At 44.5% G+C, this 12,490-nt stretch overlaps 1 protein-coding gene across 1 annotated transcript in view; it reads right to left on the reverse strand.

Moving 5' to 3' along the window:
• The window catches only part of LOC143814322 (tRNA (32-2'-O)-methyltransferase regulator THADA-like), a 142,602-nt gene that overhangs the window by 85,355 nt on the left and 44,757 nt on the right, over nucleotides 1-12,490 (reverse strand). The window contains exons 11-13 of the mRNA XM_077293446.1: nucleotides 7,228-7,425; nucleotides 4,387-5,053; nucleotides 2,458-2,610 (exon numbers count right to left, since the gene is read on the reverse strand). Of these exons, the coding sequence (XP_077149561.1) occupies nucleotides 2,458-2,610; nucleotides 4,387-5,053; nucleotides 7,228-7,425 (1,018 nt within the window). The remainder of the gene's footprint in view (nucleotides 1-2,457; nucleotides 2,611-4,386; nucleotides 5,054-7,227; nucleotides 7,426-12,490) is intronic.

Consider the following 12,490-nt stretch of genomic DNA (forward strand, 5'->3'; position numbering starts at 1 on the left):
AGGTGCCAGCCACCTCTGCAGTGGATCTGGTCTTCAGCCTCATGATAATCCAGGCTTTGGTCGCAGGGTGGATTTTTGGCATGTTGTCAGAGCTCAAGTTGCAGTTCAAGTGAAGGTCTGGGGTGCTGGGTTTCTTTTTATACACACACACTAATTAACCGATCATTTACTGAGCACAGGTGAGGATGTAAACTAGGATTGGGTGCATTATATGACAAGGTGACAAAACTTTTGTATTGCCAAAATCTGACCATTCTGTGTCCATTAACTGATCAATAGTTCTGCATTGATGCCAATTTATTTTCTTAACCTAAACCACATTTTGAAGGGTTTCAGCTTTCAAAAGAATAATTTATACAACCAATGGATGAATTTAACGTCAGTTTATAAGCTTTTATTTACATAACATGGATAAGCGACATAACTTCTGTCAGGGAGTGTATATGCATTGGCATATGGGACTAATGAAGACAATCAAGGTCAGTGCTCGGCTTTCCCCATATGTCCCATAGACTTAAAACTTTACTGTTTGCACAATAAAAACACTTCATAAAGAACTAAAATATTTGTTTGCCATTTGCCACTTTTGGAGATATAACCTTTTTGGCCACATTATATTTCTTATGTTGTGATACAACGTGAAATAAAAACAGATACTGAATTTTTTTAAGGTGCTCCCTAAGTGGAATAAATAACATGTTAACTTTATAGTTTGGATCATAACATAGACTAGAGGATGATACCAAATGCGTATAGTTTATTTATCACTCTGTGTGTCACCACATTGTAAGAGGCGCATCTTTTTTTCCCCATCAATGTAGCTGAGTCAGGGCTTATTTTTTACTAACCTTAGTGTTTATTGGTACCATTTTGGGGCTCATGAGACTATCACTTTACATTCAAATTTTTTTAAAGTGAAATTATAGAATTTTCTTTCCTTTTTTTCTATTAATAGGAGGGTTGAGCTTTATACATCTGGTTATTACAGACAGGGAGATGCCAAATATGTGGAGTTTGTGCTTTTTCCCACATTAAAGGCCTTGAAAGAATAGGCTATGTAAATATTTTATAAATGATTTTTTCCTTACATTTTTTTAGTTACATTGCAGGTGTGTTACACAGGGACAATGTGTCCATCATCTTAGCCCTGTGGCTGCATCTGCAGTTTGCCAGCTCCTACTGCTCATTGGATGAAGGTAGATGGGACATGTTAAAATGCAGTATATCAGCCTTGATTTCAGCTACAGAAGAAGTCCAAAGCTCATCTTTAGGCCGGGGTCACACTTGCGTCTGCAATGCGAGAAACTCGCATGAGTCTCTCGCATCAATACCCGGCACTGCCGCCGGCACTCGGGACCGGAGCGTTCAACTGCATGTATTTCTATGCAGCCGCACGCTCCATTCCCGAATGCCAGCGGCAGTGCCAGGTATTGATGCGAGAGACTCATGCGAGTTTCTCCCATTGCACATGCAAGTGTGACCCCAGCCTTATGCTGAGAATCTCATCTTCAAATCAACACAAGAATTAGAACTAAAGTCACGACTAAGCCAGAGATCTCATGGTTCAAAGAAGCATTCCCATTACCTTTTTTTCTCCAAACCCTTGTAAATGTTTGTGCAGTATAGTGCCTGGTTATTTACATACTGACCCATCGCCTCCTGTAACTAGGGAAGTTCTGGTCCTCTTCTGAGTCATGTGAGTCTTGTTCTGATGATCGATAGATTCACATTACAAAAGTCACTTCCAGGTCACAGACAGAGCAGTGTGGTCCAGAGATGGGTGAGTATATTAGCACACTGATACTACACTAACATTTACAAAGTTCTAGGGAAAAAAAGTTAATAGAAGCAAGAGGTGCAGACATCTGCAGCTCTTACTTTAACACCCTGCTATCTCAGGCTGGATCACAATTACAGAGGTGAATCTAGTCTTGTTTGGAGCTGAGAGTCACAGGTTCAAAATGAGCTTCTGCAGCTGTGATGCAGACCGAGATCCAGCCTTACAAAATCCTCCCTACTGGCAGGCTGCAGAAGCAGGCACAGAAGACAGGTGATTTGTGATCTCCTGTCCATGTTTTGCCCTTTATTACTTCTGACTGGTATATAGCCTTATCATAAGTCCATGGTAACTGAAATGCTGCCCTGCAAGGACATATTAGATACGTCTTTGGCAGGGAAAAAGTTATGTAGGAGGCAGCTTGCAAGCTTCACCACAGCGTCATTTAAAATCGGGGAAAAAGGAGTCTTACTGTCATGATCAGTGGTGCTTTCCGCAATGTGATACTTATCACAATTCTGACAAGACATCATTAAAGCCTCTAGCACACATTTTTTTCAGAACGTTAATAATGGATGGAGTTAGGACCATTACCATGAACACAGCACAAATTGCAGCAATTTTGCTTGGTTGACATGATGTTTGTTGTGAATACTTTTCATCAGAAGAACAGCACTCACGTGGGGGTTGTCCTTTCTTCTTTTGGGGATTCCAATGGTCAGTAAAAATTTCCAGCAAGGAGCAGAGTGTGAGCAAAGCACAGCATCGCCGCTGATAATTGGCAGCAGGGGACAATGATGAAATACTCAGATGAAATATCCCATCAGTGAACTCTGATGCAGTAAAAAAAACAAAACATGAGAAAGATAAATAATTAAACGTGATACATAACTGTGAGTAACAGCATCAATATTATGACAATCAGGTTAATCTAAAAGCATGTATATCAACAATGACACCAATGATTAGAAACTATTAATAAAATAATATTTTAACTAACTACATAACTAAACACTAAATGTGTTACCACCAAAGGATGTAAAGGCATATTGCTTGGAAATGTCTTAATTTCCACATCAGTGGGGTCTGAATGCTGGGACCACTATCACTCCCTTCAAAAATATTTCCTGTCCAGTGAGGCACTTGACTATGTGCCATGCAGAGAACTACAAAACAGATGCTTCAGTTTGGGCCCCCACTAATGAGAGGCTTCATGTTGGACTCCCACTAATGAGAGCATTATGGCAAATTATAGCGATATGCCTTACCATTCTAGAATGGGACTGCCACATTAAAGAGGTTTTCCCAAGAGTAAAAGATATACTGAACGCTTGGGCTCCAATCATCACAAGAAAAGAGCATTGTCTGAAATGGAACCAAGTTTGAGCAGTCACACTTCATTTCTATTAATTGTCTTGGTTATTTCTTGCAGTCCTATAAATGAGTGGAACATAAATGAGCATGTTTGACTTCTACTCCATTCAACTGGGCTCTGTGAAGCTCTATTCTCAAGATCTAGACCTTCAGTAATTGGTAAAGTCCAATGCTACAGATAGGAGATCATTTTTAATCTTGGTAAAACCCTTTTAAGTATAGCTATGTTTAGACCAGGCTTTAAAGGGACTCTGTCATCCCAGAATTACTGTTCAAACCGAGTACAGGCTCTTGGTGCACCTTTGGTGGGGCCAAATATTTAAAGTGAACCTGTCAGCAGGATTTTGCCAAGTAAATTACAAGCATTGTCAGGTAGCCGCTGTTATAGTGATTAAAATGATACCTGGGGTGAAGAATTCCATCTGGTGGTTCTTGTGTTAAAAGTTTTCAGTTAAAGATATGCCCTTGCTCCTGGGCGGGACTGTAGGCAGAGTATTATCTTGGTGCTTTAGGACAGAAAAACTAAGGAAAGACATGGCCACAGGTCACCACGAAGCACAAACATGTTCCTCAACATAGAGACAGACTGTTTGTTCTTCAGGGAGGCCTTTGGGTAGGTCTTTCCTTGGTTTCTCTGGCTTAGAACAGGAAGATAAAACTCTGCTTACAGTCCCACCCCAGAGCACGAGCATCTCATTAACTGAAAACTTCTAACACTGATTACACAAGAACCACAAGATGGATTTCTTCACCCCAAGTATCATTTTAATCAGTTTAACAGTGGCAACATGACAATGCCTGTAGTTTACTTAGCAAAATCCTGCTGACAGGTTCGCTTTAAGTACACTTTCCCATCTGCTTGTTTTCCATCTACCTCTGCCCTTCTATGGCTCTATGAAGGTGATAATGGTGATAGGCGAAAAAACAATCAGTTGAGAAGGTGTACTTAAATGTTTGGCCAAGTCATGGTGCACAGAGTGCCTGTACTTGGTTTGAACAGTCAACCAGTGCTGACAGCGTCCCTTTAACGACCTCAACAAATTATGAACCAATGTTATTGATTAATATTTCTATCTGAATAGTAGACATATTTCAATCTGTATGTAAACATTCAAATAAGCAAGTATGGCATGCACTAAGTATGTGTTGTATCAGATATAAATTGTAATTATATAAGGTATTTGTGTAGAAGTCAATAGATAACACACTGTTCATAAAGTAAATACATTTCTCACCAATTGTCTGGGCCACAGTTTCCTCTTGTGTATGACCCTTTCGGAGGGCAGACATTGCTGCATCCCGAAGCCTCTCTAGAGCCCTGCGTAGCACTGCCTGTATTTGGTGACGAAAGCCTGGATTGTCTACCCCCATATTGTAAGGTAGATACTTCTGGAGTAGTTTCAGCTCATTAGAGGAAGGGGGTTGGTTGCTTCTAGGACCGTAGCAAAGGAAACTCATTGCATCCAGGCGTACTCCATCATCAGCGGATTCCAGACATAGCTGCAACCTCTCTTCTGCTTCTACCACTTGACCTACAACTAGTTTCTGCGCCCGTGCCAGGCTGATCCAGCCTCGGAGATGTGGCGTTTCTGTACCACACATTTGTTTTGCCAGTAACTTGAAAGAGCCACTAAATGTCCTCAGGGTACAGGGGAGAACATGAGTAGCAGCATTATTTTGTAGACCACATTCTGTGGAAATTAGTGCACCAGAAAGAGGCGCAAGCCAACTTTCTGCCCAATGTTTGCCTAGCTCTCCTTCATCTATTGTGCCCTTCTGAACCCATTCTTGTTTCTGAAAACAAACAATTGTGCGGTAAGTCTCAGCAGCTGGAGGACAGAGGTAGTTAGTCGCCAAACAGCAAAATAGATGGGATGGGAGCAAAGGGTAGAATGTCAAAACCTGTAACCAAAACAGAATTGGTCAACCCTTAACTATTCACTGGTCCCTCTCAATACAAATATATGGCCATATTCTATTTTTAAAAGGAATCTGTCATCAGGTTTCTAACAACTAATCTGAAAGCAGCATAATATAAAGACAGAGAACCTGATTCCAGCAATGTGTCACTTACTGGCTGATTGCTGTAGTTTTGATAACATTTCTGTTTTTCCATTAGGAGATTATCATCAGAGGACTAGCAAACCTGCTGCCACGTAGTACTTCATATTCATGAGCTCTACATAACCCCGCCTCCACTAGTGATTGGCATCTTTCTGCCTATACACAGTGTACATAGAAAGCTGCCAATCAATGGTATGGGAGGGGTTATACAGAGCTCAGCATTAAGTAAACTAGAGATTTGCAACAGGTAAAAAAAGTGATTTTATCAAAACTGCAACAAGCAGCCCAGCAACAAGCAGCCCAGGAAGTGATATACTGCTTTAATCAGGGTCTTAGTCTCTCCATCAAGCTGCTCTTAGATGGGGTAACAAAAACCTGGTGACAGATTCCATTTAAAGGGTTTGTAAGCTATCCCTATCAATAGGTTAGTCTATAACTTACTGATCCCTGGTGGTACGACTGCTAGGACCCCCAGAGGTCCCAAGAACCAGGCTCTAAAGAATATAGTCTGAAAGGAAGGGCGGTTGAGCATATGCACTTCTCCTCCATCCATTCTCAGTGAGACTGCCGGAGATAGCCAAGTATAGAGCTCAGTTATTACCAACAGTCCCAAAGAAAATAAATAATGCGGAGCTCGACCTCCGCTCCATTCAGCTGGGGTTCCTCAGAGCCCTGTTCTCAGGATCACTGGGGGTCTGGCCACCAACCCCCAGTATCAATAAGTCATCCCATCCTACTGACGTGATAACTTTTTAACTTGTACATACCCTTTAAGTACGTATGGTATGTACATAAACTACAAAGCAGGTGATAACTACTGACATACAGCGAAATGAAAATAGTATTGTTTAACCCTTTTCCGACATCGGGCATAATAATACGCCAACGTCGGACACCCTCGCTTTGATGTGGGCTCCGGCGGTGAGCCCACATCTAATCCAGGACATGTCAGCTGTTTTAAACAGCTGACATGTGCCGCTAACAGCCGTGGGAGGAATCGCGATCCTCTCGCAGCTGTTAACCCATTAAGTGCAGCAGTCAAACTCTGACAGACAACCAGAGGTCTCCAGCACACCTCTATGGAAGTCAATGCCAGATTGCTATGAGCGCTCATAGCAAGTGAGCAATTCTGCTACATACAGGCGATCTGATCATCGCCTGTATGTAGCAGAGACGATCGGGTTATGGCAGCTTCTAGTCTCCCATGTACACTATTGAAACATGCCAAAAGTAAAAAAAAAAAAATGTTTTTGAAAATATAAAAGTTCAAAACACTCCCCTTTTGCCCCATTCATACACATATTTGGTATCGCCGCATTCAGAAATCGCCAGATCTATCAATATAAAAAAAGTAGTAACCTGATCGCTAAATGGCGTAACAAGGAAAAAAGTCAAAACGTCAGAATGATGTTTTTTTGGTGGCCACAACACTGAATTAAAATTCAATAACGATCAAAAGATGATATCTGTACTAAACTAGTATTTTTAAAAACAACAGCTTGGCACGCAAAAAATAAGCCCTCACCCAACCCAAGATCACTAAAAACTAAAAATGGAGAAGCTATGGTCATAGGAAAATGGACCTTTTTTTTTTTTTTTTTTTTTTTTTTACAAACTTTGGAAATTTTTTTCACCACTTAGATAAAAAAAAAGAACCTATACCTGCTTGGTGTCTATGAACTCGTAATGACCTGGAGAATCATAATAGTGGGTCAGTTTTAGAATTTAGTGAACATAATAAGAAAGCAAAACAAAAAACAATGGTGGAATTGCACTTTTTTTGCAATTTTGTTCACATTTTCCAGTACAATGTGTTCAAAAGTACAACTCGTCTTACAAAAAAAACAAGCCCTCACATGGCCATATTTACTGAAAAATAAACAAGTTATGGCTCTGGGAAGAAGGGGAGAAAAAGACAAAACTGCAATAACAAAAATACCTCCAGTCACGAAGGGGTTAAACTAAAAAACATCAAAACCAAAGAATTAAAAGTGTGAATACTGAATTCTGACCTTCTTAGATCCCAGAAATGGCAGTAGTGCACAGAGCACAGTATATCTTGACCGAGCTTGCCATGAAATGTCTCTGATTTTTTGCAGCAAATTCTGGAGCATGGTCTCTTCTGTTCTTGCCAAGAGCTCACACTCCTTTCGGTGAATGTACAAATAGTGCTGGAAACAGCTGAGCACCAAAGCAGTCATACCATCAACCTGTGCATAAATTAGGGTATATCAAACCTATGCTATATTATAAAAATAGTTAAAATTAGACAAGAGGATTAAAAGGGGGTTGTCTTGGATAGTCAGCCATTAGCTGAACTGCAAATACTGTTATGCTATATTAAAAAAACTATTACTTGAAGTTAATCACTGGTTTTGAGTTATCTTTGGGTCATGCTTATATACATGGAATCAGGGCACTACTGGGCTAACTGGCATATGTGGCCGGGTGAACCTGGACCGGGCCCTCTCTCTTCTGCTCACCAGGTCCCAGTGGCAAGAATCTGCAGGCTCAGTAACTGAATGTGCATCCTAGGATCCACGCTCAGTTAAAGGGCCACTGTCACCCCCTCCACCCGTTATAAACTAAAAGAGCCACCTTGTGCAGCAGTAATGCTGCAGTCTAACAAGGTGGCTCTTTTAGTTTTTGATTCCGTTATTCCCTCAATAAAGCGTTTTAAAATTTGCCCTAACTACCTGTCTGTAGACCTGGAGGCAGGTCCGAAGCCTCCTCTGTGAATCTCCCAACGGCCGTCACTCTTCTCTTCTGGGGATGTGGTCGCCGCCCCCTTTGCGCTGTTTCTTCTTAATTCCGGCGCCTGCGCTGTGCGTGCCTGCCTGTGACAGGCGCAGTCTTCATTGTCCGTCATAGGTCAGATGCAGGGTGCCTGACTGCGCCTGTGCGGGCAGTGCGGCCACCCTGTTGCTGAATCCCCGCCCCGCACTGTGTTATTCATTATGCACAGTGCGGGGCTGGGGTTCCTGGGCATGCGCACTGCGCTGTTCAGACGCTCCCCCAGCTCAGACGCTCCCCCAGCTCCCCCGCCTTCCAGCGTTGTTATTTGCGGCTGCTTCATTCCAAACGCTGGCAAGGAAACCTGTATATTACGGCAACGCTGGAAGGCGGGGGACCGGGGGAGCGTCTGAACAGCGCAGTGCGCATGCCCAGGAACCCCAGCCCCGCACTGTGCATAATGAATAACACAGTGCGGGGCGGGGATTCAGCAACAGGGTGGCCGCACTGCCCGCACAGGCGCAGTCAGGCACCCTGCATCTGACCTATGACGGACAATGAAGACTGCGCCTGTCCCAGGCAGGCACGCACAGCGCAGGCGCCGGATTTAAGAAGAAACAGCGCGAAGGGGGTGGCGACCACATCCCCAGAAGAGAAGAGTGACGGCCGTTGGGAGATTCACCGAGGAAGCTTCGGACCGCCTCCAGGTCTAAGGACAGGTTATTTTGTACAAATTATAAAACGCTTAATTGAGGGAATAACTGAATCAAAAACTAAAAGAGCCACCTTGTTAGACTGCAGCATTACTGCTGCACAAGGTGGCTCTTTTAGTTTATAATGGCTGGAGGGGGTGACAGTGGCCCTTTAATATCTAAATTGCCGTGAGGGTAGGCTTCCCGCACGGCAACAGTTAACAGTCGCAAGCCAATCACAAGCCGGCAGCTGACGTCAGTATGCAAGTCGCTGTCATATTACGTCACTGCCATACGCCGTCACGTCTGCGCCTCAGATGAATCAGGGAGAGGACACCACTGGACCTTGGAAAGGTAAAGTCTGCAATGACTTTAGTCTGCAGTGTGATTCCTATAAGTGTGTCCTAGAAGTGTGAAGATTAATGTAGAATTAAAATGAGAATTGAACCAGAAGGGAACTGAAGGTAACTGGCCAGTCACTGTAAACAATGTTTCTGTTTGTTTTCACTTTCACCCCTATAATCCATCACTTTCTGCTAACTCCCCTAATCCCTACACCTAGTAAGGAACTGTTCATCTCTTCTTCAATCCTCCCCATCCGTCTCACCTCCTCCTCAGAACTGTTCCTCAACATACAATCTTCTGTCTCCAAGCACAGACAGCCACCTCATGCCCCTCCTGCTCCCACCTGCTAACCCTTTCTCTGCTCCTTCTCACTGCTGGTGATATCTCTCCAAATCTTGGTCCTCCTCACCACATCCCCACAATCAGTTCTACCTCCCATCCACGCTCTATCACAAATTTCCGTAACCTCTCTAACCTTATACCCATTCGCCCAGCCCCCACTTCCCCAGTCCCACTAACAGGAGCTCTATGGAACGCTCGCTCTGTCTGCAATAAGCTTTCTTACATCCATGATCTTTTTATTACTCACAAACTTTCCTTCCTCGCCATCACCGAAACCTGGCTCACCCCTTCTGACACAGCCTCTCCTGCTGCACTTTCGTATGGTGGCTTCCACCTTTCTCACACGCCCCAGCAGCAAGCATGGCGGAGGAGTTGGTTTTCTCCTGTCAGATAACTGCTCCTTCACCCCTATCCCACTGCCACCCTCTGTTACCCTCCCTTCCTTTGAGGTGCACTCTGAGGTGCACTCTGTGCACATCTACTCCCCCTCCAACCTCCAGCTGGCTGTCATTTACCGCCCCCCCAGGGCAAGCCACCACCTTCTTTGACCACTTCACCACCTGGCTACTTCATTTCCTTTCTGCGGACATCCCCACTATCATCATGGGCGACTTCAACATATCCATTGACACTTCCCTCTCAGCTGCCACTAAACTTCTATCTCTCACTTCCTCCTTCAGCCTCACTCAATGGTCTTCTGCAGCCACTCACAAAGATGGTCACACACTGGACCTCATCTTCACCCGCCTCTGCTCCCTATCTAACCTCTCTAACTAACCTCTTCTTCTTTCTGACCACAATCTACTCACATTCTCTTCCCTCTCCACTCCTTGTCTTCAATCCCCACCCCACAAACTTGCACAACCTCGCAGAAATCTTAAACACCTTGATCTACACTCACTTGCTGAATCCCTCCTCCCACTCACAGATGTAAGTTCCATACACAATGCAGATGACGTTGCCGCTCTATATAACACCACAATAGCTGTAGCTTTGGAATCTCTTGCCCCTCTCACACATACCAAAGCTAGCAAAATCAACAGACAGCCCTGGCACACCAGCCTGACCAAAGAACTGAGGCGAGCTTCCAGGGCTGCTGAGCGAAGATGGAAAAGATCCCACTCCAACTAGCACTTCATCGCATTCAAACAGTCTCTCACTACTTTCAAGACCACACTCGCCACAGTAAAACAAACCTACTTCTCATCTCTCATATCCTCCCTGTCTCACAACCCTAAACAGTTATTCAACACCTTCAACTGTCTCCTCCGTCCCCCAGCACCTCCTCCCTCCCCACTAATCTCAGCTGAAGACTTTGCCTCATTTTTCAAGCAGAAGATTGAGAACATCAGAGACAGTTTTAGTCGACAAACCCCAGAGCCCTTCCTCCCAACTACCCAGCCCTCCACCTCCAAAACCAACTTATCCACCATTACAGAAGATCGACTCTCCACTCTACTCTCAAGATCGCATCTTACCACCTGTGCACTTGACCCGATCCCTTCCCACTTCATCCCAAACCTCGCCACAATCTTCATCCCAACCCTAACCCATCTCTTCAATCTATCACTAACACCTGGTGTTTTCCCCTCAAGCTTTAAACATGCCTCAATCACACCTATCCCCAAAAAGCCCTCTCTTGACCCATCCTCTGTATCTAGCTATCGCAATATATCACTTCTCCCCTATGCCTCAAAACTACTGGAACAACACGTCCATCTTGAACTGTCCTCCTATCTATCTTCCTGCTCCCTCTTCGACCGCTTCCGGTAACACCACTCCACTCAAACTGCCCTAACTAAGGTCACCAATGACCTATTAACCGCCAATAGCAAGCGACACTACTCTATCCTCCTCCTCCTTGACCTGTTCTCTGCCTTTGACACAGTGGACCATTCCCTATTGCTACAAACCCTCTCATCCCTTGGCATCACAGACTTGGCCCTATCCTGGATCTTGTCATACCTAACTGACAGGACATTCAGCGTCTCCCACTCACACACCACCTCCTCACCTCGCCACCTATCTGTTGGCGTCCCGCAAGGTTCAGTTCTAGGGCCCCTGCTCTTCTCCATTTACACTTTTGGCCTGCGACAGCTCATAGAATCTCACGGTTTTCAGTATCATCTCTATGCTGACGACACACAGATCTACATCTCTGGACCAGATATCACCACCCTACTAACCAGAATTCCTCAATGTCTATCTGCTAATTCATCCTTCTTCTCAGCTAGATTTCTAAAACTTAACATGGACAAAACAGAATTCATCGTCTTTCCTCCATCTCATGCGATCCCCCCTACGAACCTATCCATTACAGTAAACGGCTGCCCACTCTCCCCAGTCCCACAAGCTCGCTGTCTCGGGGTAATCCTTGACACTGATCTCTCCTTCAAACCGCATATCCAAGCCCTTTCCACTTCCTGCCGTCTTCAACTCAAAAATATTTCACGGATCTGTACATTCCTAAACCAAGAATCTGCAAAAACTCTAGTCCACGCCCTCATCATCTCCCGCCTCGGCTACTGTAACCTCCTGCTCTGCGGCCTCCCCTCTAACACTCTCGCACCCCTCCAATCTATTCTAAACTCAGCTGCCCGACTAATCCACCTGTCCCCCCGCTATTCCCCGGCCTCTCCCTTCTGTCAATCCCTTCACTGGCTCCCCATTACCCAGAGACTCCAGTACAAAAGCCTAACCATGACATACAAAGCCATCCACAATCTGTCTCCTCCATACATCTGTGTCCTCGTTTCCCGGTACTTTCCTGCATGCAACCTCCGATCCTCACAAGATCTCCTTCTCTACTCCCCTCTTATCTCCTCCTCCCACAATCGCATACAAGATTTCTCTCGCGCATCACCCCTACTCTGGAACTCTCTACCACAACATATCAGACTCTCACCTACCATCGAAACCTTCAAAAAGAACCTGAAGACCTACCTTTTCCGGCAAGCCTACAACCTGCAGTAACCACCGATCGACCAAACCACTGCACGACCAGCTCTATCCTCTCCTACTGTATCCTCACCCATCCCTTGTAAATTGTGAGCCCTCGCAAGCAGGGTCCTCTCTCCTCCTGTACCAGTTGTGACTTGTATTGTTCAAGATTATTGTACTTGTTTTTATTATGTATACCCCTCCTCACATGTAAAGCGCCATG

The sequence above is a fragment of the Ranitomeya variabilis genome, chromosome 1, assembly GCF_051348905.1.
Source record: "Ranitomeya variabilis isolate aRanVar5 chromosome 1, aRanVar5.hap1, whole genome shotgun sequence".
In the NCBI taxonomy this organism is placed as follows: domain Eukaryota; kingdom Metazoa; phylum Chordata; class Amphibia; order Anura; family Dendrobatidae; genus Ranitomeya; species Ranitomeya variabilis.